Source organism: Dama dama, chromosome 31 (assembly GCF_033118175.1).
Source record: "Dama dama isolate Ldn47 chromosome 31, ASM3311817v1, whole genome shotgun sequence".
Lineage (NCBI taxonomy): Eukaryota > Metazoa > Chordata > Mammalia > Artiodactyla > Cervidae > Dama > Dama dama.
In genome coordinates, this window is record NC_083711.1 from 7,153,425 (window position 1) to 7,179,570 (window position 26,146).

At 40.6% G+C, this 26,146-nt stretch overlaps 1 protein-coding gene across 4 annotated transcripts in view; it reads left to right on the forward strand.

Moving 5' to 3' along the window:
- LOC133050097 (cyclin-Y-like protein 1) overlaps nucleotides 1–19,147 on the forward strand; it is a 35,425-nt gene extending 16,278 nt beyond the window's left edge. Inside the window, exons 4-10 of one of the 4 annotated variants that reach the window (XM_061134219.1) lie at nucleotides 5,329–5,364; nucleotides 6,512–6,635; nucleotides 7,497–7,548; nucleotides 8,473–8,512; nucleotides 12,391–12,557; nucleotides 15,781–15,943; nucleotides 17,069–19,147. In XM_061134219.1, the coding sequence (XP_060990202.1) occupies nucleotides 5,329–5,364; nucleotides 6,512–6,635; nucleotides 7,497–7,548; nucleotides 8,473–8,512; nucleotides 12,391–12,557; nucleotides 15,781–15,943; nucleotides 17,069–17,185 (699 nt within the window). In that variant the 3' untranslated portion in view covers nucleotides 17,186–19,147. Of the gene's footprint in view, nucleotides 1–2,075; nucleotides 2,177–5,328; nucleotides 5,365–6,511; nucleotides 6,636–7,496; nucleotides 7,549–8,392; nucleotides 8,513–12,390; nucleotides 12,558–15,780; nucleotides 15,944–17,068 lie in introns of all 4 variants that reach the window. The other 3 variants (XM_061134217.1, XM_061134220.1, XM_061134221.1) reach the window with 3 other exon arrangements.
- Nucleotides 19,148–26,146: the final 6,999 nt, after the last annotated feature.

Consider the following 26,146-nt stretch of genomic DNA (forward strand, 5'->3'; position numbering starts at 1 on the left):
TGAAACTTCTTAAACGTTTCAGCACTAATATTTCCAAAGATAAACAGATATAATTCATAATAAAGAAAAAGTTTTAATAGAGAAAAACGGGACAAATGTTACCCAAAGCCAAAGCTCTACAAACTAGTCTATATTTTGGTGCATTTTCTTACTATTTTTATTCCCCTCATAGATAGATTTTATAGTCAGAACTGACTTTTACTGTGTGTAATGTGTCATACTCTTAATAGTGGTGACCTTTTAAAAGATAACTTCATTTAGAATGCAACTGTTTGAATGAACAGTTTTCATGCTATGTCTCTTTTGAGATTCTAAAATTACACATTAACCAGATGGCTTAAGGAATATATGAGTTTCAGTTGAAATCATTTCTAGCTTGAAGGAGAAATTCTTCCAAATAGTGGTACTTTTCAGGTATGTTATGTGTAGAACTTTTTGTTAATAAGGAGTAAGTGGCCTTGCCATAAAATACCTGAAACAAGCAAAACGGTGGCTTATACACCCATTTGGATAGTTCTTATTATTGGCTACTGGCAATGTTTATTTAAATGCTCTGTATTTAAAAAAAACATTGACTAGATTTTCTCCTTGTTTCACCTTTGATGCGTTTGTGGAGGACACGGATAGAGTGTGACAGCGTGGTGAAAACTACTTTATTTTAATAGAAGGAAGGAAGGCTCATCTGAATTAGTAAACAAAAACCAAGAAAACCAAGTGTTAAAACTGTTTGTGTTGTGTGGTATTAAAGAATGCTATTACTCAGAGCTACTGACAGTGACTGGGATTTGATTATTGGCCTTTACTTAAAGGAAGAGAATTGTCCTCACATAGTTCAGGCTGTTTTAGTATTTGACTATGGCTGTGTTTTGGGCTCTTCACAAATAAGTGGATACTCTAAAGTGTTTTAAAGATAGCTTATTCTCTAGAGGGTCTGACAAAGCTCTTTGTCACCTACCCAGCACCACTGCAGATAGTTTGAATGTGTATCATTAGCATGATTTACCTTCCAGTTGTAATCGATCTTAAATAATTGGTCAAATGCTTCTTGATTCCTAATTTGTCCCAGATTCTGTCCTCAGCAGCTGGAGGAGGAGCAGTAAGAATCTGTCACCTGGAGGAGCTTGCTTGCTTACTTAGGAGGGGGATACCAGGCAAGCAGTTGAGACCATGTAACAGGTGGTGAAACCGAGGTGTAAGTGTGCAGAAAGGTAGAAGTTTGGTGGTGTGGCTGCTGGCTGAGGTTTGCTGGAGGTCGATGGGGTCAAGCTTGCTGGGACAAGGAGGAGGAAGAAGCCACTGCAGGCAGAGAGCAGCATGCGCAAGGCAGCAGAGTGGCATGATGAGTGGCAGATAACATGTAGAGTAGAATGAATAAAACTGTGAGATGAGTGGAAAGTATTCTCTGAGGCTCTCCCTTGTGTAATATAGTGGCAGTCTTACTTAACCGTGAAATTCTCAGAGCTGCTTTGTCTGTTTCTTGGCTGTGAGAGAATCTTAAAGCTATACCCTTTCATCCTCCAGATAAGGAAGCTGAGGCTCAAAGAGATCTATGGCCTTCAGGTCACTAGTGATAGAGCAGCCCTGGCATGCCCAGCCTCTGATTCAAAAACGCTTGTTTCCTCACACTGTCTCCCAAACTAATACATTTATGATTGGCGTTCATTTACTGCAATGAAATGCTCTCACATCGATATTATATAAAGCATTGCATTTAATTGTAGTAAATGAATAGAAATAGAAATCTCCGCTGCATTTCATTGCTTAAGGAAGAAACACTGAAGTCTTACTAAAAGCTTTCTCATTACTATAAAGGCAATTTATAACAGGTGCTTTCCAGGTTCATTTGTGGGTCCTTTTTCAAGAGCAGCAGTTGATACCACATTTCTCAGATCTTGCCTGTGGAAGTTAGAGTACAGAGGTTTCCCATGGAGCTGCCCGTGATGCAACACTCAGCAGTTCATGGAGTATAAGGAAAATCTTAATGCTTTATCGCTGGACATTTTAACCAAGGAAAAAACACACTTTTATAGGTTTAACTTACTGTGACATTTTCTCCTATCTCCCTTCCCCTTCAGGTACCTTCAGGGCAGCTTACTAAAAAGTATAGCTCATGCCCAACCGTATTTCTAGATGACAGCACAGTCAGCCAGCCTAATCTTAGAACCACAATAAAATGGTGAGTACAGCTAGGTTGCCAAGGCTGAGTGGCAGACCCCGTTCATGCTGAAAGCATCCTCGCCATACATAATTTCATTCCTTTGTTTTGTCCTTTTCAGTGATCAGGTTAAGAAACTGGTGTCAACTCTATGTTGGTTTCAAGGACCTCTCAATATGAGTCTTCCGTTTCCATGTTAATCCTAGAGTACATGATAGAAGGGAAAGTCAGTTAGCAAGTGAGAAATCCCAGGAAAAATGTAAACCTCATTTGATTCATTTCTATTGTTAAGACAATGTTGAACATAATGAGAAACAGAGGTACCTGTTTATTGTATGTTTCTAGAAAAAAATTATTTCTTTATGAGTTGGGAGAGTCCTACAACTATGTAGACTAGTTTGGAAGCTACCATTAGAAGAAGGAACAGCTTGTCCCCTACTGGCACTGAAGTGAATCTGCAGTTAAATTTAACTGGACTTGGTCAGATTTATCCCACTGTGCATTTTTTTCCTGTAGTATTTCTGTAGGAAATTTTACTTCTCCTTCCTCTCCCCCAAAGAGGGGGAAAATATATCAAAACCGTTTTAAGGGGCATACTCTCAAGCTTAATTTCTCCATAGATGAAATTTGTTCAACTGAGATTTTAACTTAATAGACACATTTAATTTTTGTTTTTGTTTGTTTTTAATTTTTGTTTATATATGTGTATCTCTAACACACTGTATCAATCAAAGCAGAGAACAAAAAAAGAGATGAAGTTTCAGAAAGAAGGCTGTGGCCAGGCTTATACTTAAGAAGACACGAACAGTGTTACGATGATGAAAACTATTCCTCAACTTCTGGAAGCCCCTCATAGTCCACAATTGGAGATGCACAGTCCAAAACGCCCTAATCATGGGAATGTTCAAGTTTATTTAAGAGAGAGAATTAAAAACCAGACAGGATGCAGAGCTTCCTACCTCCCTTGGGGTTGTCCATGGAACATTAGCTAATGTCTTCTTAGCATATGAATGTTGACTTTCCAGAACAGTTTGGGAAATGCTACTTGAAAATATTAGTATCCTTATCATTAATTTTACTTTTCTGTCTTAAAAATATAATTAGCTTATGAATTTAATTTAATTTTTAATGTGCAAGTCTTTTTATTTTTTAGCTATTTAAATGATCAGTAACTTCTAACTTTAATTAAAAACAACCAGTTCACAATCATAATAATGTAACTTTCTTATAATATTAGTTTCAGTCAAATCGTATTTCAACAAAAAGTGAGCCCCATTGCTCTTTAAAGTCCTGAGTTTTGGCACTTCTGTCATAATCACTGAATGTTTTTATTCAGCCAAGACTCTAAATCTGTGGGTTAAAAACTGCTCTCACTGTGGCTAGACTCACAGCTTCTTTTGAATTCAGAAGAGCCTGATGTTCCAGTATATAATTCAGAAGTAGTTTTAAAGATTAACCTTGCTCAGACAAGTAGGTTTCATGCTTTTTATTCTCAACCTAGTCTTAGTGTTTGGAAATACAGTAAATTTTTTTCTCATTAAGTTTTAAAAATGACCATTCACATTCATTATTGATGAAATAAAGGTTTACTGAGAAAATTAATAGGGCAAATTGGCTTTTAGGAATGATTTTGAAAAATACGATGGGATTAGTTTTCATTTGGGGTAGGTGAGCCTTACTAGAATCACTTATGCAACTTTTTCAAGATGTATGTCTCTGAACACATACATGAATTCCACCTTTCCTCCCTGCCCTCAAGACACAGTCTGTGGGTCTATCTGCCTCTCTGTCCCTGTGTCTCTTTCTCTCACACACAAACCCCTTTTGACGAGCTGAGGAATGATGTGTGAGGCATGATTTCATAGACAAAAGCATCCTGAGAGATTCTGATCTTAACCCTGACTCATTCATTCCTAGACGTGGCTGCACGTTGCAGTCCCCTGGGGAGCTTTAAATACAATCCTGTTGCCCAGGTCGTACCTAATGCAGTTAAATCAGAACATTTTGAAGCAGAAGCCAGGCAGTGTTTAAAGCGTCCCCGGTAATCCAGTGTGCAGCTGACCTTGGGAACCACTCTCTGCTTTGAGGGTAGGAGAAAGAGAACTACTTCTGATAATTGGTGGGACCTTGAGTAAGTCAATTTTAAGCCTTGATTCTCTTATTTGTAAAATGGGTTAAGTATCATATTAGGTCCAGTTGCCCTTTTTATCATGTAACTTTTAATTCTGTGACTTTAAAATCAATTTGAAGAAACTTTGAAGCACTATAGAAGTATCCATCTTTGATGCTAACAGTGTTACAGGCCTTTCTGCAAATGCTAAGATTCTATAGACAGAGTTACAAAATTCAGGTTTGCCTTCTCTCTATTATTTTGAGTTTCATTTTAGATACTGAGGACAAAGGGAAGCAAATAACTTAACCAGAGAACCCCTTAATTGCCTAATACACAGCATCTGTGAATAACTTAGGGCTATAGTAATGTAAAAACTATCTGAGGACTTGTACCTGTTGGTTAGTTAATACCTTATTTAAAATAATGTGGAAATACCTGTCATTAATAGTGTACTGTGCTGTATTGTGCTGCCTTATTAGCAGTGCTTATTTCAGGATAACTAGGCCTATCATCAATTTTGTGACTATAAAATTTTGCTATTAAATTTTCTAATAATTATGTGTGAAAGTGATTTTAAATCCATTTTATTTGATATGGAGTATTCGTATTACTTACTTTTAGAGAAATAATGGAAAATAGATGTTTTAGGGGGAATACCGAACGGAATCAACTGAAATGCAGTGCCTAACAAAAAGCCACACACACAAAATCTGTATGGCTTAAATGTAACCATGTGGATAGATGATGTAACTTGTATGGGATGAAAGATTCTTTGCACAGAAGGACAAATGACCGGGGACATATATAGTAATTTATATATTATAATAATCAACCCAAACATGTCTTCTAAGAGCACATCTATATTTTGGGTCTCCTAATTTTGCTAAAAGCCAAAGAACCTAAAACATGGGGGATACCACCTATGGGTACTGCTCTGAATTAGGGTGTGTGGGGGCCACTGGGCATCTGGATGGTCTTACCTCTCTGCCAACCCTTTAAAATGTCTTCAAGCCTAATGTGATAAAAACCAATTATTACAATATTTTTTTTCCCTCCACAGTGTGATCTTAGCAATATATTACCACATAAAGAACAGGTGAGCTCTTTTAAAACCTGTCTTGTTATTCCAGCTAATTAATTTACACAGTATCAAGTTTAGTGTTAATAACAATAGACAGTATTAGAGTAAGCTTTTACTGTTAGAGTGCTTTCATTACAGTATTGAAGTGAATCATTTATTTTTATTTTGGGACTCTTAATTCTTTAAGTTTTATGTGGTTTATATGGATATTTACTGTATTAGAAATTGAAATTTAAAATTTAAAAAATTAAATCCACTGTATGTTAAAACAGGCTTTCCTTAGCACTGCTGAAGTTTTGAGCTGGATGAGGCTTTGGTGTGGGGTGCCACCCTGTGTGTCGCAGAGTATTTAGCAGCACCCCGGCCTCTGCTCTGTAGGTGCAAGTAAGGTGTTCTGCTTCTCTCCACATTAGGACAGGAAAACTGTCTCCTGAGGGATGAGATCACCATCTGACTGGGGACCCCAGTGTTTAACATAAGTCATTTTTTTAATGAAAAATAACCATTTTCCACAACAAAATAGTGGAGAGGATAGTATCTCATTAATAGGAGACAGTTGATTCTCATGTCAACATTGTCTTCAGTCATTTGCTTTGAAGAAGCAATATGAAGATCCAGCTACATGCAGACATATAGTTGGGAAAAGGTGAATTTTTAAAGCCTTGAGATAATTGGGCATATTCTTTGATACTGTCCCCAAAATCCACATGTGCCAGTTTATTAAATTAGTTAAGATGGAGTTCCAAGTCATTATCAGTGAACTTGAGGTAGATACTATGTTAAATTAATGCCCGTTGATCTGTCATGCATACTGAGTGGACCTTTTTATCTGTACATGATTTTATAATATTATACATTGTCATTTGCCAAGTATTGGTTCACTTGTCTTCAGACAGCGTCAAAAACTCACTGTTGTTAGTATCACTACCAGTCTTATCAGAAAAGTCTTTAAGTATTGATAAATCAAGCTCACCATAAATAACACACTGGAAGGTACAAATTTTCCAAAAATCCTAATATTTTTAGCTTGATGGTTTGAATTTTATCATTGGCAACAAATAGTTTAGAGTTTTCTTTGAAGTGACAGGCTCACTTTGTTCATTTTTGAAAAAATGACTGTCAGTTGGTGTTTCATGAAAAAAGTGGTTTAAATATGTTCTAGGGGAAAAGTGACGTGGTTCCCGGTGAGTTACAAGTGCTCTTCCTTGGCACGGCCATGTTTCAGTCCATGCAAGTGCTTAATGCATCCTTTCCGCTTACTCAGAGTATGAGGAAGAAGAGTACAGGTTTGAGAACACTTAATGTTTACTCTTTCATCATGGATGTTCTTAAGTGAAGCAGATTTTTTACATTCATTTGGCCAGGAATAAGTGAATGACTTCTAATTTAGTTTCATACCACTGCCTTGATTCACACTCAGAAATGAGCAATTTTACCCACTTTTGCTTTTATACCATCATAGTTAAGTGTCAAACAGTGTAGAGGCAGGTGATGTCTTGGTATTCTTATAAAAAAAGTTTTGACCTCTTGGACTTACAGGATTTCTGAAGAGGGGCCAGGGGAGATTCCCAGAGGCCTATAGACCACATTTGCAGAACTGCTGTTTAAATGGGCACAGTGTAGTAGTGTGGTGGAATTTAAAAGAAAAAGCCTGGTCTCTCTTAAAAGACAATTAAAATTTTTAACTCAAACTATTTAAAAGAGACAAGAAGAAATAAACAATAAGACTATAATATGAAGAACAAAAGGGGGTGGAGACAAGAAAAAATCATGAATCTCATATTTACATTCATTGAAGTTAGAAGACTTTATTGCCCACTACTACCACTTTATAAAATGTCCTTGTATATTCCATTGTGAGGTTAGTGAAGTGGAAATGTATTGGTCTACGAACATTGCCTGTTAGAAGGGGTCTGTGTGGGTAAAGGCAGGTCTGGCTGGTTGTAGAAGAGATTTCATGCAGCTTGGTGTGCTGAGTATAAAATAGGTCAGAAAACCTTTCTAAGGGCAGAATCCAGGAGAATATGTAAAACTGTTTGCTTCATTAAGGTTAAGCTTCCTCTACTCCTCTCTCTACTTTTAGCAGATGTTTTACTAAGCTAGTAACTCCTGAATTAATTTTTAAAATACACATTCTTATTTTATAGAGATGCCAATAGGTCCTTGGACATTTTTGATGAGAGATCACATCCACTCACAGTAAGTGTCACTTTTCTTGAAGGTGTATTTTTCTCTTATTACAGTTGTGTTTATTTCATGCTGATTTGCTTTGAAGTTAATTACTAGAAGAAAATTATTGCCTCCAGCTCAAAGCCAAGGTTGTCTTCCTTTAAGTCTTCTTCCCCCACCCCATATTATGTCAAGTAATTTTACCAAAAGCATGTTGTGTCAGGGGTGTGACTGATAAGAACCAAGTTACGCTTTGTATGATGAATGAGCAGGTAAGTAAACATACCCAAGTAACAGAAAATGTAGGTTTTTAAAGGATGATTTTCCATAGCATCACACAATAGAAACATTTCCTAACACATATGTAAGACCTCTAAGGAGAAAATTTAAAAACTGTTTAAATTTTAAACTAATTAAAATGACAGGGTTTAAAAACTCACTTCTTCAGGTGCTCAGTAGACACATGTGGCTGGTGACCGCTGTGTAAGAGAGCACACTCTTAGAGCCTCTGGTTACAGGACACTGGAGAGGGGTTTTCATAGTTGACTGCAGAAAAGTCTGATGACGTACAATGATCAGCAAGACTTTGAGCCTAAAAAGAGTTTGCATTTGGTTAGAATTCTTTGGGGAAGAAGGTGAAAATACATTTTCTGAGGTTGTGCTTGCATTTTTCTTTAATGAATGGTAGTGAGTATTGAATCACTATGGTACTTTAGGATCCAATTGTTTATATTTAAAAGACTACAAGATATGTCACCTAGTCAAAATTATTTTAAGTAGCACGTGGGCCCACGTGTGAAGATTGCTATCTTGAGGGTACTTTTAAGTATTTTTCTTCAGTGGATACTTAACATTGTGTTTTTTCTTCTTTCAGCGAGAAAGGGTTCCGGAGGAGTACTTTAAGCATGATCCTGAACACAAATTCATTTACAGATTTGTTCATACTCTTTTCAGTGCCGCCCAGCTGACTGCTGAATGTGCAGTAGTGACTTTGGTAATATATTTTTCTCTTAATAGAAGCATCTCTAGAAATTTTTTTCTTGTACAGAAGGTATGGGCCTGTTTTTCAAATGAAAGTAGGTTCCTGAAATGATCATCAGAACTTTATTAAAGAGAAATGTATCAAAAAGAATTAAAACATACAGATTTGAGCTTTAGTAATCATCATGATTTACAATGTTGCCATTGCTTTTCTCATCACAAAACAGTTGATGTTAAAGGCAGCAGGAGAGACTTCTGGTTTCTCCTTCCACACCTCAGGATGCATGCACACACAGTGCACTCAGGTACACACCGGCAAAGTGTGCTGGGTGGTAGGATGGAGGCGATCACTGAACTTCCTGGCCCACGGCAGGTGTAGATTCAGTGTGTTTCTGAGTCTCAGGCTGTGTTGCCTAGGCAGTTGTGATGTGTGTCTTGATTGAGACCGACTGCCTTCACCTCCCTGACCTTGGACGACAGTGTTAACCATCTCTGCTGTCCCCTGGTGCCTGCGTGTGAAGGTACCCAGGACTGGGGTGTCAGCAGTGCTTGGAAAGGCTTTACTCAGGTTAGCCTGCCGAGCTCCAGCTATGTGAGGACCTTTCTGTCATCCATACTGAATTCCTATGGTAAGATTTTATTATTTGAATAATACATCATATTCAGCTGAGAGGTAGTTGGGATTGCCTAACTCCTCCCTATAGCAAACCTATAGGGGAAGGTCAGCTGCATGGTCTGAAGGGAGGGCCTGCGTCCACCGCTGCCTGCGCCCCTGCAGGCAGAGTGTAGGAGAGGAGGCTTCCCCCCAGTGGGCCCCGGGTCAGACGCAGGCCTCTTCTTGGAGCTGCGAGCCAGTTACAGTGCTCAGTTAGCATGTGCTTGAGAGAGGCAGGAGTGGCGCTGGCACGTGGAGAGCTGGGAAATGCAGGCAGGAGAGGGTGTGTGGGTTGGAAGAGGGGCATTTCTTTGTGGACAAGTGAAGCCCGATGGACCTGTGCGACAGCAGAGTGACCGTGTCTAGCAGTCATTTGACTGTACGGGATTGGAGCCCGAAGCTGAGCGAGAGGCAGGGAATTACGTGTAGCTGTTCAAATGCAGAGAAAGTACGTTAAATAAAAGTTGAGGAGAAGATAGATCTGTGGGGACTGTCAGCACTTACAGGACACATCCCCAGAGGAGTGGCCACTCGGAGCGGTAGGAAACCCAGGAGAGAATCAGAAGAGCTGCCAGGAGAGCTTGAAGAAGGAGAGCATGGTGCATGTGCTGAGTGCTGCCAAGGAGCTCCTTAGGGCATACATAGGCACCAAATGCCTGCCCGTGTCACGGTTCTCAGTGCTGGGCATAGAGGAGAGTTCTTGCCTTTCTGAGGTAAGTATAGCAGACATAAGGGTTTTGTTTTTCTCTAGTTTTTATGGAGTATGGTTCATTTACAGTGTGTGTAAGTATCGGGTGTACCACAGAGTGTAAGACTTTTTAAAATGAGTATTTTTAAAAAGATGACTGTTTGAAGTAGTAGTGAAAGCTAGAAAGAGAAAGCAAGGTAACGGGATGGAGAGATTAGAGGGGCTTCCCTGGTGGCTCAGACAGGAAGCAGTCTGCCTGCAGTGCAGGAGACCTGGGTTCCATCCCTGGTTTGGGAAGATCCCCTGGAGAAGGGAGTGGCAACCCACTGCAGTATTCTTGCCTGGAGAACTCCCCATGGACAGAGGAGCCAGACGGGTCCATGGGGTCACAGAGTCAGACACGACTGAGCGACTTAAGGCATGCACGCTAGAAAGACCAGGAAGAGCCTCTTTACAGAGGTGAGATCTGAACCAGGACCTGGCTGGACTGAGGAAGATGAGGGGCCTGATAGCACAGGCAGGGGGCAGATCACGAGGCACAGACAGGAGCGGTTCTGTGCTGAGGGATCAGCAAAGCGCCGCTGTGATCAGAGTAGGGAATGAGGGAAGGCACAGGCGATGAGGGCACAGAAGGACGATGGCATCTCACACAGGGCCTCGTAGCTAGCAGGCCACAGAAGTGACCTGTTTGATGGGAGAGCCCTGGCAGATGTTGGGCAGGCCCGTGAAGTGCACTTAATCTAAGAGGCTCTCCTGGCTGCTCTGGGGAGAACAGACTGTGGTTGGCGGTCAGTGGAAGCAGAGAAGTTAGGAGGCAACGGCAGTGATAGAAGCCAGAAGTGTCGGACAGAAGAGCAGAGCCGGCAGGTGACCAGTGAAAGTGGAGATAAGAATTCCCAACAGATGGTAGTGAGATAACTCAAGTGGAGGTCTTTGGTCCCGGCAGCCAGGCGTGTGGCAGTGTCTCTCAGCTCTGAGGGCAGGCCTGGGGAGTGGGGCGCTGTGATGAAGAGTGCTGGCTGTTTGTCATGAAGGCAGCAGTGACCATGCCTCAGTAGTTTCAGCGGGGCAGTGGCGGCCAGGGGCAGACTAAATGGGCTAAGGAGAGGATGGGTCGTGAGGAGCCAGTGTCAGAACATTTCCTGAAGGAAGTGTTCTAAGGGGTGGTGACGGATGGGCTGAGAACGTGTAAGAGAACATTGGAGAAAATCTCTGACAGAGAAGGGGGTTTGTTCAAGAAGAGATGAATTGTGGGAACAGTGTTCTGCAGAAATGAGAGGTGGGACTGACTTCATTCATAGAAGAGTTAGCTTCAGGGAAAAGAAAGAGATGTCACTTCCACTGAGACAGGAGGGCAAGTGGTGTAAATGAGACCAGGTTTGCCTTTAGTGAAGCTGAGAGGAAGCTGAGGGACTGCCCCTGAGGCTGAACTGCCTCTGTCAGTGCCATAATACAGCAGAGGGGCGGACCCTGTGGGAGACTCGTTCTTAGAGAGTACTGCCGCATGCGGAGTTCTCTGGGGAGTGGGGGGCAGAAGTTCACTAAGGGTATATAATCTCAGTAACCGTGTTTGAAACACAATTGAGTTTGGAGAGCTTTGGCAGATCGGAGCTGTCAGTCTGATAACGGGACATTTTTCTTTTTGTCCAATGGCATATATTTTCTTCTGCAGAGGTAACACCATCACAACTTATGTCTTTAATCTTTACTCAGCTGTTAACTTGGTCTGGTTCTTTATAGAATAGCCATTTGACACATATAAAAGAAGCCATGAAGTCATCCCACAAACTACCTGGCTGATTTAGAGGAGCCCCAGGGATTCAGACACCGGCAGCTCTTAACCACCTTAGAACCAAACAAATTGACTAAGTTGCAGAATATGTAAGACCAATGAGTTATGAAATAATGGAGATGTGAAAAATCGGGGATATGAACAAAGAGCTCTTCTGTGCATGAATCTTCCCTAAAAAGGCACTAAATGGAAAGCACAGCTGCTTTGTGCTGCCTGTCCTGCGTGGCACAGCAGGGAGGCTCCTTGACCTGGGAGGCTCTCTTGACCACCAGTTATTATCTTCAAGTTCACCCTCTGAAGAGAAGATAAAGAAATGCTCAGTCTTACCAGAGTTTTACATACTCAAGCTTTATGTAAAATTGCCATGTACCCACCACCAGTATGGTAGGTACATTGCACACGGTAGGCACTCAAGCATTTACTGAACGGTTGAATCGATGCTGGGCTATACGTGCTGCCTTTTACAAGTGGGAAGGTAATAACACAATGCCTGTCTTTAGAATGCTGAGATGTCCTTTCATTCCTGCGACCAAAATTGGGTTGGAAATTCACATGGGCAGAGTAGAAATACCAGACTGAGAAATATTTGCCTTACAACTGTGACCTGGCCTTTGGCCTTGGCTGGCCGAGCAAAAGTATCTGTAGAACCAAAAAATAAAAGACATGTTAAAAACAGATGAAACCTATCATTCCTAACAATTCTATCACGGCCCTTAAACTGAACTAAAATCAAAGGTCAGTCTTCTACTTTTGCAGGTTTACTTAGAAAGGCTTTTAACTTATGCTGAGATCGACATTTGCCCCACTAACTGGAAAAGAATTGTTTTGGGAGCCATTCTTCTTGCCTCCAAGGTTTGGGACGATCAGGCTATTTGGAATGTGGACTACTCCCAGATCCTAAAGGACATTACAGTTGAGGACATGTGAGTTTGTAAGGTTACGGTGAACTGTCTAACCATTTTCCAATACCTTATTTGCTCCCATAAAGTTTACAGCCTAAGAAATGTTACATTTTAAAAAGAAAGGTTACGTTGCGCAGAGAGCTGCATTAGGTATAAATATAAAATTAGACCTCTTTCTGTCTAGCTGTAGTGTAACCATTTGTATTTCCCATCATTAATTAGTTAAATCTTGGTGTGTTACTGTTGTAATATTCTGCTTGATAAATTGAAATTACTTTTCTGGTGGTTTTTGCCGTTTTACAAGCTCACTACCAGAACAACATGATGCAGTAAAGAACTTCACGTCTTTCTTAAAGCTGTCTACCAGGTCCAGTCTGTTTTTAAGAGACACATGTCTGGCCTTGGAAGTTAAGTGGTCACTGCTGAGGTCTTAGCACCTCCAGACTGCTGAGGTTATAACTTCAACTTGAGTCACACATTGTATATTTGTTTTTGCAGGTCTTTTCTTCTTTTGTAATCTGAGGTTGTCTCTAAGGTTCTGTTGTTACGGAAACCGTGATATACAGATGACCAAATAGAAAGGTTTCAGATCTCTGTGTTCTGTCTCCTCCACTGTCAGGAGTGTTCCCCATGTTTAGAAGTAGGTCTGCTGAGTTAGGAAACTCCTTTGTCTCCGGTAGCCCAGGAAGTGTCAGTGGGCCTCACCCGGGGCACTCAGCAACCACAGCGGTACTTGGTGGGGCCTCGAGTTAACTTGGGGGGTTCCTCACAGATGGCATGCTCCCATGGGCGTGAAACATCAGGCTTGCTGTCTGGCTGCAGGGAAGGGCCCCGAGGGTGGGAGGCAGCAGGAACCAGAGAGGTATTTGCAGCAGACTCTAGAAGTGCTCACTTGACAGCAAAAATGTCCTTGTGGGTGGCATTTAGGAAAACGTAAAGGGGCCCCTCTTTATTATAGTGAACAGCAGAGGACAATCAAGGTCATGGCAGGCAGTGGCAAGAGTTTGTTTTTGTTACCTTTGCCCCTGACTCTTAATTCAGATTTACCAAAGTGCATATTTACAACTGAAGCAAAGAACCTTGTGACTAAGAGAAGGGACCAGTGATTGTTGGTAGCTGTCCAAGTGGCTTTTGGTGAAAATGTCCACTTTGATGATAAAAAGTGTCATGGTGATAATGCTGGTAGCCACCTTAGTGTTACGGCAGATAATTCGAGATAAGTAGAAGTACTTTTGGAATTTGTAGAAACTAAGGTGACATTGAGCACCACTATCATCCATCTTTAAACTGGTTCCTTGAAGGAAGGAAAATGTGTAATCATAAACACCAGGTCTGCCATGATGGCAGCTGAAATTTTCTCAGAACCTGCAGCCAAGCTAATGGGGGCTCTGGGTCCAGTTACAGCATCAGAGAACATGCAGGGAAGTGTGTGGATGTTCATAGATGTGAGCCCAGTAGTACTGATGGCAGTGTCTAGCTACAGGAAGAAGCTAATTGTAAACAGCACTTTTCTGTGTACAACAGAATCACCAGGAGCTATGTTCGTAATAGGTTGCTTTTGTTTATGATCTTTGGAAACTGGAGAGCATTACAGCCAAGTGTTCAAGTCACATTTGTCTCATCCCCCTGCTGTTGGCTGCTATTTGTAATGGTCTCATTTTGAGTCTAAATTGAAAAATTGGCATCTATCAGCTTTTCCTTAAAAGTTTTCTAACATCCATGTATCTTGTTTGAATATATTGAGCAGCTGCTGTTCAGAAAATTTGCTGCGCCTATCAATGGCATGCTCTTCAGTCATCTAGTCATTTAAAAAAAAAAACAACGCAGAAGCGTATTCTGTAGTCCTAATGCTTTTTTCTTCAGTAAGTAAAGCTCTGTTAATAGACATGTTAATCCTATGAAGTACTGTGTTTCCACACAATTAAAATGTATTAGTGGAAGAGAATATAAAAGGGATAGTGAAGTGCATTTATTCCCGTAGTAAATTAAGTCCTGATTAGCTGATTATCAAAACATTATCTGATTTACATTTCTATAGACTTATGGCCATATGAACAGGAAATTAATTTTGGAGGTAGGTTCAGTTAGGTTTAAAGTTCGACAAATGAGAAACCTCATTTCTGCTCACACTCTGCTCTCCACGCAGGAGAACATCAAACATTTGATGACTTACCAATGGATAAAATAGTAACACTTTAAAACCAGGAAACAAATATTTTGAAAAATAAGTCACTTTCATTTGTCTGGGTATTTATCATTTTTATATAATTAACTCTTTAAAGTGATTGGTGTGAAAGTGGTAAGACTTACTCTGATTTTATTTACTTAAACATTAGACAAGCTAATGACTGTGTATGGTCCCACAGGAAAGACCTGCTCCCAGGACCCTACTTTCCCACTTCATTGAATTCGCCCCCTGCGTGCCTATGCACCTTCTGTCCTAGTCAGGGCCGGCGGACGGAGCACAGGGGGAAGTGCTCCATCGGGGTCATTGCTCAGGTGCATTTAGTCTAGCCAAGATGTCTCCCCTTAATCCTACTGCCTCCCATAGCTTAAAAAGTGTATCCCATCCTGTCCCAGGAACACCTTCTGGTCCTACTGGGATTAAGAGGAACAGAAACTTGCATTCTGCCCTTTGCCACAGTCCCCTGCACTGGAGCGGGGGGAGGGGATTCCCTTTCACATGGAGTGTAGCTTATTTATTTATTTATCTGAGATGAATCCTTGTTGCCTCAAGAGTCTTCTCCCCTCAGAGATAATAGCAGTGGCTCTCCATGGCCCCATTTGTTGCCGTGGTGATGTGCCTACTGCTTTTGTTGGCGTGTCTCTACTTCAGTAAGCCCCTTCCTGTTATCGGTGAAAATGTCTGCAAGTTCTCCAGAGCTAATAAATAGCATACATCATTCCTTTCATCTGATGACTATAGCGGGGCCTTGTGAGTGAGCGTGGAGCATGAATGCACAGCTGCACTAATGGAACTCTGAAGAATGAGCCCCCGAGTCAGCAGCATGGGTGCATAAGAGGGCCGTAACCTCCCCCCCTTGTCCCAAACTCCAAGTGCCAGGACGCAGGAAGAACCACAAAGAGCTGCACCTTGTTTGAACATTAGTGTATTAATCCAGCTGGGGAGCCATTATTTATTTCCAAACTGTATTTAGAGCTGTTGTGGCACAGAATGGGGTTTCTGAAGATAGCCCAGTTGACTAAAATTGTCCTATGTTGGTTTTGTCTTCTCCTCCCCCAGGAATGAGATGGAAAGGCACTTTCTGGAGCTCCTTCAGTTTAATATTAATGTTTCCGCCAGTGTTTATGCCAAATACTACTTTGACCTTTGCTCCTTAGCAGATGACAACAACCTGAGTTTTCTAACTGCTCCTCTTAGCAAAGAAAGAGCACAGAGCCTAGAGGTAAGACTGGGGATTCACTAACTGGGTTTTCTGTCAGCCACCAAAGCCAGCATCTGTGGCTGACTTACACTACGCCGTGACTAACAGTTTGAAGAGCTTATTAACCCATTGGCATCTTATTCCCTGTGTCTTTTATGGGTTAGACAGAGATATCCCATTATTTTTTTAAAAAAAATTACAGATATCTCTTATGTAACCATAATTCAGAATATTTTAAATCAGATTTAACTGTTCTTAATGGTTTTCCATTTGAACCTCCACACTTACATATAACCATACAGGAATAATTTCTTATAATTGTATCCCTAATCATATGTACATTGATAATTACTTACCACTCTTAACTGCCTGAGCTTGTAGTGTGTGTTTGTGTGTATCACAGTTCAGCCCCATGAGTTTATTAGACCAGAAGCATCAGGGGCTAACCTGTGAGACCTATACTTGGAAATTATAATGTGGGTTCAGAAACTGGATGTAGAAAGTAGGTGGGTTTTTAATGGAAGTGGTAACAGACATGGGATGAAGGCATTTGTAGTAGTGGTTTGCAGAGTAATTTGAAGTCGTTTGTGATTTCTGGTGGGTATACAGCAGAATGTGCCACTGAAATGAATACATATAAAGTTGACACTCTTTTGGTACCTTGGTACTTTAGAAATAAGACATTTTTCTACAATAATTTACATGCATGTGAAATAGCACCTTGTAGTGCTTCATCACTAGACCTTTCTTGCCTTCAACACACACCTACCTCATTAAAATGTTCTTAGTGTGTAGTAAATAATGAAGACTGAATAGAAGTTGAATAGCTGGGTAAACACTGGTTTTGCTCAGGTGTGTTCATTATGCTTAAGGACCTAGTATGTAGGTAACATCATATTGCTGTTAGATGGGGCCTATTTTGGGAACCCGGTTGTTAAATATGTTCCTCCCTGCCCCAGCAATCTCATCATAGCCCTTGAAGAATATTATCTTAGGGAAACAGCAGTGTAGATATGAGCTATCCAAAGTAGCAGCAACTGTCAACCTAAATGAATGCAGATGTGTGGCTTATCAATGCTGCTTTCTTTAAGGTTGGAACTTTTTTCCCCCAATTATACTTACGTTCTATCTGATTGACTTTCTTAGGCCATCTCCAGACTGTGTGAAGACAAATACAAAGACTTGGGCAGAGTTGCTGTGAGAAGGTCTTTCAGCACTGATAATTTCATTGGTATTCAGCGCTCCAATGCCATCCTCTCATGAACAGAGAGAGGTGAGGGGTTGCAGCATCATGAACCCCTGGTAACAAGGACTGGAGAAATACCACCTCTCCTGCTCAGAAACCAGCAAAGTTAGTATTTTCACCTAGAAGAAAGACACTGAATTCAAGAGACTTGCAGACAGCAAAGGTTATGGTCATAGGAAAAACTGGACCTTGTCAAGGCAACACACTCTTCTGTCCTTTTTAATGGAAACAGAGTTACAAAAACCACTCCAAAGCTAAAAGCTTCCAACCCACCCACAGATATTTGCTTACTGTGTAGGCCGATAACTGTGAACTATGTGAGGTTTTTTTAATAGTTTAAATTTTTAGACTTTAAAGACACTAACTGTATAACTTTTACTTTTTCCTATTTTTCTCGCCCATATTGCTGCATATTCCTTTAGAATCACTGCAGTATTGCCGTTCAAACACGGGACTCCTGACGACTCATAAAGCCACTTAGGAACAGACTGCTGTAGCACTGTTAGGTTTTGAAGGATTCTTCCTCCCTATTTCATTGAAGCTGCTAGTCATTTTTGGCAATCAGTTTAAACCAAAAAGCTGCTGAATAACACTTGTCATTCAGTTTTTTTGCAAGCACTACTTATTAGCATATTAGCATGTTTGGGATCATAAGCAGAGAAAGTATGTTGTTACCTACTTCTATTGGGTCCGAGCTGCGTTTCTTGTTAACGCTAATGGTGCTTCTCATTTTCTGATGATTTTCCTCTTTGTTAAATACTTGTATTAAAGGATATTTTCATAATTCTAGCCAACCTGTTAGTCCAGAAATAAGCAGATAGTGAAATAGAAGGTGTCCCAGAAGTCTTGGTGCAATTTTAAGCTTTAATACAGTGTGCTTGGACACTCCAGGACACTGCCGCAGAAGTATAAATGCTACAGACGCAAAATGTGACTTGAAAGTTTACTTGAATTTCTTCTAAACTCATTTAGTTTTGTAAATCTTAGATGTTAAGCTTTTAATTTGAATTTTTTGTTTCAGTCCCTCTTGAAGATGGCAAACAATAGGCTGAAACAAAAGGTTAAAATTAAGAGCTTAATGTTTAAAATTTACAAAACTAAATGAGTTTAGAAGAAATTCAAGTAAACTCTCAGGTGATGTTTTCTAAGTTTGTAGCATTTATATTTCTACAAGTATCAAAGCTTCAAATTGCACAAAGACTTCAGGAGGATATCTTGTATCTTTATAGACCTGGCCTCCTCTTTTTAAAATAGTCCTTTGCCTGGCTGGGCTGTTGATCAGCTTGAACAGGGAAGTTTCTTTTTTCTAGGTTTGGTAAAGGAATAATGAACAATAGCAATAGTTCTCGGTAATAAACTGAAAGGAACTGGACCCTAGCAGTAGTGACAGGAAAGTAAGCGACATGAAACAGCTTTTCTGTTCTGCGTGTTAACCTGGCTGTAGGTGTGTCACTTCAAGTTGTTACTTGAGGAAAGATAAATCTTAGGAACCCTTACCTCAGGCTTTTTAAAACACAGGGTACCGCTTAGCCACCAGGAAGCCCATTAAAAGACAGGGAGGTCCAGTAATCAGTCTTTTAGGAAATTGGTAATGATGTCACCTAAACTTGAAACATTAAAAAAAAAAAAGTGTTCTCAACTATGTAAAATCTTTCTCCTACCTTCTCAAACATAATCCTAGGAATTTTGCCTGTAAACAAAGCATTTCTGGGCTAGAAATACTTTCTCTCTTTATAGCAAGGCTTCACATTATATTGAGTGCCACAGGTTCCATCATTTTTAAAGGACAGAGACATAAATGATAAATAATGGATATAAAATATTACAGTCTACCACCTCAAAAAATGTTGTTTATGGAGCTTGGAGATTCAAGTATCGATTGCAGTTTTATTTTGAAAAGGATGCTACAACTTGTGTGGTTTTTCTTCCTCGTGTTTATATTAAAAGAAAAGCTAATAAACTCTATTTTAATTAAAATACATGGCTGTTGTGCACCTTCTCACTGCTCCCGTAACATCACGGCTCTGCTTAGCGCAAATGTTCTCAGTCCGCTCTGATAGGCAGGCCTAAAAGCATTTTCCGACTCCCCATTCAAAAGTTTCTTTGACCGTTGCCTTTAGTTAAGAGGCATTTATTTCTTCGGCTTATGTTCTTTTCAACCAGAAGATAATTTAGTACACTTAAAATCACTGGCTGTGGTGCTCAGTGGCATGGTGCGTTAGATGGCACTTTGGAATTGTGTGTTATTGTACCAACGGGAAAAAAGCACACTGGAAGATAAAAGGTAAAACACAGAAAGGAGTTACAGAAATACTGTTGAATCAGAACATGAGTTACTTGAGGATTTCAAGCCACTGAACAGGAGAGAAAATGGAATAAGAGGAAGTAGAACTGTGTTGTTATAAAGAGGGTGATGTTAAACAAGCCATGTGATGTACCAGGTCACCGTCAGGTTTCTCTAAGGCCCTGGTCACTGCACTCACACAATACTCCATCACTCCTGATAGTACTGTTGTGTCTTCATCCACCTTCATTCACTACCTAAGGTCAGATCTTTTAACTTTGCTCTTGGTAAGTTGTTGATTAGGAGAAATAATCTGAATTAGTGCAGAAGGAGAGAAAAACTATGACAAATCACTAAGATAGTTTGTACCATGTAATAATATGCCAGTTACTAAGCAGAAATGCTGTCACATCTCGAGTGGTCAAAGGTTAAAAAAAAGTGGGGGTAGGAACACTGCTTGGACACGACTGTAGTTTGAAGACAAGTTAGAATCACCAAAAACTGCTCTTTCAGTGTTAATTCTAGAGACAATTACAGCCATTTTGATAAATGGAAAACTTAAAGGTTCTCATAAGTACTATAGGGCATGAAAACTAGCTCCTAGTAGGGGCAATAGGGTATTGTTGAGATTTTATACCTAGGAAGAGTTTATTCCCTAAAGTACTAAGACTATAAAAGAATACCTCAACTCAAATTTATTTTCATTTTTAGTTTTTGGAATATACTGACGGTGCAATTTTAACTGGAATACTGTGAACTGAACTTTATAAGGACAAGACAAAGGTTTCAAATCTATGTTTGAACCAAATGAAATTGTCATTTTTCTACATTAAATTCACGTGGTTCACCCTAAGACAACTTAGGGCCCAGTGTTTCTGAGAAGTTTTTTCCATTCTGTATCAGATTCTATCATGACCCTATTCTATCACATCTAAAGTACCCTGTATGCCCATTATTGAAATTCAACATTACTAAATCCTGGTTTTATAACAACTCATGTTTCATTTGTTAGTTTTCCCATTTTATAAGATATCCCATTACTTGATTTTTTTAAAGTGCTGATGAAGTCAGTATTTACTGGAAAATCATTCCCTCTATATTTCAGGTTATGCAATGTTTTGGGAAGTGTTTCCATACAGCATGTAGGTTACCTGAACTCTTTGATCACACAAGCCTTCTAACCACGTGTAGAGTGACTAGGACTGTTCCTCGCCCAGAAGCTGTGGTCTGTGAGTTCAGAGCTACTAGGTAAAGCACCTGATGGCTGGCAGAGCCTCTCTCAGGCAAGCGCTAGTTTCTGTGCAGAATCTGTTGATTATCCCTAGCATCTACCAAGGATTAGATCACCTAAGATCTCAACTGTTGGCCACTTACCACCCTGGCCGGCCTGACACTGCCAGCAAAAATAAAATCCAGGAGCCCTTCAGCAAAGTCTGGTCCCTTGTACACAGGTGCAGTCTGGTTTCTGAGGCAATTTAGTCTATTTTAAATGGGTTTGGCAGATGAGAGAACAATTTACTTAGTGTGAAACAAATTTTAAGAATACCAGTTTGTGGTTTAGGGAACTCTGGGATGCAGAAAGAACTAGGAAAGTGAAATAGAAATTAAGAGGAATCCAGAGGCAAATGAAAAGTGGTTAACATTCTTTAAAAAAGGCCCAGGTAAATGTGAAGGGAGCTAGTGATTTGAATATTAGAAAAATTCAGCGACAGCCTCAGAACCTAAGGTACTCAAGAATGTGTCCATATCTACTCAGATTGTTCTCCTAACTTTTTCTTAAAACATCTATTCCTTCATCCTGGCATTCTCATTTCCAACCTTTACTTCTGGCTCCCCAGACGGTGGCCCTGTATTTCCTCCCTGTGGGAGCTGACTCTTCCAAGGGCAAAGTTTCAGTGTTTGGTCACCTCCCACTGGCCTCTCTCAAGAGGATCATCTCAGCTTCACCCTCTGACTTTCTGCTGGTGCCAAATGTGGCAGTGCTTGATGCTGGTTACTACTGTGATCCACTTCCAAAGCCTTAGCAGGTTCCAGGAAGTACAGGATTTATATGGCTCACAGGCTAACTGGTCCCTGTGATCCCCTTTAATCAACTACTTGGGCCCTCCTCAAGGTGCTTGTTCCCCATCTGCTGCACTCAGTCCCCTGACCTGCCCACAATTCTAGACGTATCACCTCAGGCTAAGCAGCAACCCCACGTTCCAGACTCCACAACTTGTCTCACCTGGCGTTAGGAACCGATGCCTCACTCTTCAGGTAACCCCTCTCATCCAACGGAGGCAATTCCATCCCAAGGCTTAAAATCAAACTGCTATATCCACCCCCATCCCCTCCAGAGCCTCACCAGTTTATTCCCTTCTGCTTCAAAATTGCATTCATCTTCCCAACATGAGGATAGGGCAGTTTGACCTTGCTTGGTCTTTTACGTGTCCCAGTATTTCACAAGATGTGGTCCCTAGACCATCTGCCTCTCATGGGCTGAAAACCTGTAAGAAATGAGTGGAATCCTGGAACAGATAAAGAAACATTGGTAGAAAATCTGGTGAGATCCAAATGAAGTCTGGAGTTAATAGTAATATGATAATCTTGACTTCAGTTTAACAAAAGTGCTATGATAAGATGTTAGGGCAAGATGTATATATTTTTGCAACTTCTGTGTAAACCTAAAATAATTCTAAAAGTTTAAACAAGCAAACAAAACAAAAAGAACCACTTCTTGGACCCTAGACTAAAGGAATCTCAGTTCCTGGAGCGAAGCCAGGAAATCTACATTTCTAATAGGAACCCCCAATGATTCTTACACAGACACAAACTTGAAAACTAGTCTTTCAATTCTCTCCCATCCCATGCCTGAATGGCTGCTTCCTCCTCATTTTATTGATACTTACCTTAACCTGGTTTAATCCTTCAGATCCTCTCAACTCTAAAATATAAATACTATCATTATCGCCCTTTCACAGATGAGAAAGTACTAAGATGAGAGTACTAAAAGGTCAAACAATCTGTCTAGGATCAAGCAGCCCGTGACTGATGGAGCTGGAGTTTGAGTCCCTAGTCAGTCTAGCTCCCAAATCTCTGCATAGAACAATCACACTGCCTCTCCTGCTGGATGTGACCAGTTAAAGAGCTGTGCAACTAAGCACTAAAAATGCAGTATGACCTGTTTCTCTAGCCACCCAAGTCTAACAGGCCCCTTTTCTACTGGTGGGGAATAAGCAATGAGAAAGCATCAGGAAGATGTGTCAACTATGGCGACCTGTATGGGGAAGGCACAGTGGCTCTTCTACCAGGATCCAGCTCAACTGCTGTATTTCCTATTCTCTCAAATGCCCTAATGTGTACCAGTCTAACAATGCTCATCTTACTTTGACACTACATTCTCTCAGGTTTGCTAAGCATCTGTCCATATTGTCAGGGAAGTGGCAACTTTAAATCAACTTACAATAGGTCCTCTGTACCCACAGGTTCTGATCAGTGGATTCAATCACCATGGGTTGGAAATACTTGGGGAAAAAATTTAAGAAAGTTCCGAAAAACAAAACTTTAATTTGCTGCATACCACCAACCATTTGCATTATACTTAAAACAACTCCTTACTGAGGATTTGTTTTAGACATTAGAAGTAATCTAGTCATGATTTAAAGTATATGGGAGGATGCAGGGGGAAGACGGAAGGACTGTGTGTAGGTTATATGGAAATATTGCACCATTTTACATAAAGGACTTGAGCATCTGTGGATTTTGGTATTTGCAGGAGGGAAAGTTCCTGGAACCAGTTCTCCACAAATATAGAGGGAGAATATATATCTCCTTATCTGGGCTCCTTGACTGGTGTTTAGACCTTAATGAAAGTGAAGGTGTTAGTTGCTCAGTCATGTCCAACTCTTTGTGACCCCATGGACTATAGCCCGCCAGGCTCCTCTGTCCATGGAATTCTCCAGGCAAGAATACTGGAGTAGGTTGCCATTTCCTTCTCCAGGGGATCTTCCAGACCCAGGGATTGAACCCAGGTCTCCAGCATTGCAGGCACATAATTTACCGTCTGAGCCACCTGGGAGGCCTTCATACCAAGTTGTAAATTGAATGATCAAGTTTGGGGAGTTCATGACTGCCAAGCAGACACACAGAACAGCACCGCTTCCATCCGAATTGCTTCAGCAGTCTAGACAGAGCTGACGAAACAACACAATGTCAGGCAGTGCCTCTGTTCTTGTGTATTTCCCTTCTTCCAGTGAATCATAAAACAATCACAGGATTGGCAGGAGAAACCTAAGAAGTATATTCAAGTAAAACATGTTTTCATTAGTTCTGCTTCTGTGATTGGAGTTTGCTTAATTTCATTATCAATAAAAAGGTTGCCACTCATATCTGAAAAATCTGATAATTAAGTTAGAATCCACATAGGGCCTTCAGCCAGCGCATGCTCATTCATGTCCAACTCTGTGAGATGCCGTGAACTGTAGCCCACCAGGCTCCTCTGTCCTTGGAATTTTTCAGGCAAGAATACTGGAGTGGTTTGCCATTTCCTACTCCAGGGAATCACTTAGAAAGCAGTGTGTCTCTTTGTAAAAGCATGAGGAGAAAAATACTTGTGTAGCATCTTTTTACTTACTTTACCATTGCTTTAATGCACTTTAAAATTTATCTATGTTAATTGGGAACAAAGAAACAAAAACAGACATTTCTTTGTTTTTCATAAATAGCTACTCTCCATATTTGATAAAAATCTCAAACCATTATTTTAGCTTGCCACAAATATAATACATACAGATTTTTTATCTGAAATAGTGTCAGCAAATTAAGTACCTTGAAACTAACATAACCACATACAACTGCTGTTCTACTGACTTCCAGGAACAAAACAAAAAACTCTTTATCAAGATGCTCTGGATTTCCTTTTGTTAGTGTTAAGAGATTCAATATTGTAATCATCTGCCAGTAATAATTTATAGATTTGAGTTAATTGTCTACAAATAAAATACCACTGGCATTGCTTTATGAGTTCTGGATTTGACATGACATCGACAATACCTCATGGGACAGGCAATACACATATGTGGAAATCAGAAAAAGTAGTGAATGCCCTGGGCTCAAACTACTGACTCGGTATGTGCCTCATTTGGCTCAGTAATAAATTCACCTGCACCAAACCCGTATCAAAAGTCACTAAATCTCCCATATATATAAATTATTTATATACACCCACAACACATACATACTATGGATACAGTTTTTAAGAACATGAAGTAATATTGTCTTCAAATGATGTACCACAGACATTATCCTGGCTGAAATAAATCCTGTAATGGTCATCAAGCTGCTAGAAGGTTCTGGGAGTTCTGAGTCGGGTTACTTAGTTACTTTCATCCTGCCTACCCTTCACCCTGCTTTCATGTCCTGGTAGCTTTTTCTTTCAGAACCACCCTCCTCAACCCAGGCAGATTTCTTTCCCAGGATCACTTGATTGGACTTTGGAGGCAAGAAAGGGCACGCAGAGGGAGCAGGCAATTCTCAGCCACTGTACCTCACACCTGCCTAGATTTGTGATGTTCTCTGTCCTGTTGGCCCCATTCGGTGTTAGAAAGCAGTGATTCAAAGCTTTGTCCCTCCTACCCCCCTTGGTCTTTCTGTAGAGCACAAAAGTGAAAGAAGCCTCTTTAGCAGGGGTGGCAGTTCATTAAAATATACAATTTCGTCTCCTAGCTCTGGGGTTCCCATTCTGTACTTGAGACTGCAGGTCACGGATGCTGTTACTAAGGTTCGGTGTGGGATCCATGAGGTTTTCTCCTGGCAGCCGGTGTCAGGATTAGTGCAGCCCTAGCCCAGGAGGAAAGGGCCTAATGAATACCAACTTGGAAACAGGGCTGCTGGCACATTATTTAAGCCTGTACATGCGCACAGTGACACACAGCACACACATGGGCCTGTCGTTGAAAGCGACGGCAAGAAAGTATGACAAAGGTTTGCAAGGATAAACCAATAAGGCACCAAGAGAACTTTCTTCCAGTCAATTTAGACAGCTTCAGAATGTGAGGTTAATAATACACAGTAAAAAGACTTCCTAAGGCTCTTGTCAGCTGATTCACTGATAGGTCGCATATTAGTTCCTTCTAAATCTTCACCCTCCTGTCTATGCTGAGAGACATTGCTTAAAATTGAACCACGAAAGGGACAGCCCAAAAGCTGGGCCTTAAATCCTCACTAAAATCAGAGCTAGCTGTAAAGAAGCTGCTAAACTACCTCACAACCTTTCATTTTATAATTGCTTTCATGAGTATGGATGGTCTGCCTAATGAAAATAAAAATCAGCAGAGAACTGAGTATGAGATGGAAGCAGGGGGTGAGCATAAATAGATGGGTTTCTCTGCCTGGGTAGGGGGAGGGGTGGTTGATGCAAGACTTCAGGAAGCAGTGGGCTTAATCTTTGAGGGAAGGGAGAGCAGGGGTGAGAGAGAGAGATAGACTGAAAACAGGCAACGCTAAGAACTGGGATGAACCTAAAAAACCTCCAGTGCATTACCTCTATTACTGCTCTTTGCCTTAGTATCCTTTCTCTTAACTGTCTTAAATTGTTTTTAAAGTAAATTGGTTGTTCTTTTTAGGTTTGGTATGTTGCCGAAATAAAAAAATAATTGTTTTAAAAGTAGGAATTAAATCACTTCAACCACATCCTCTCACAACTTGTAGATAAATT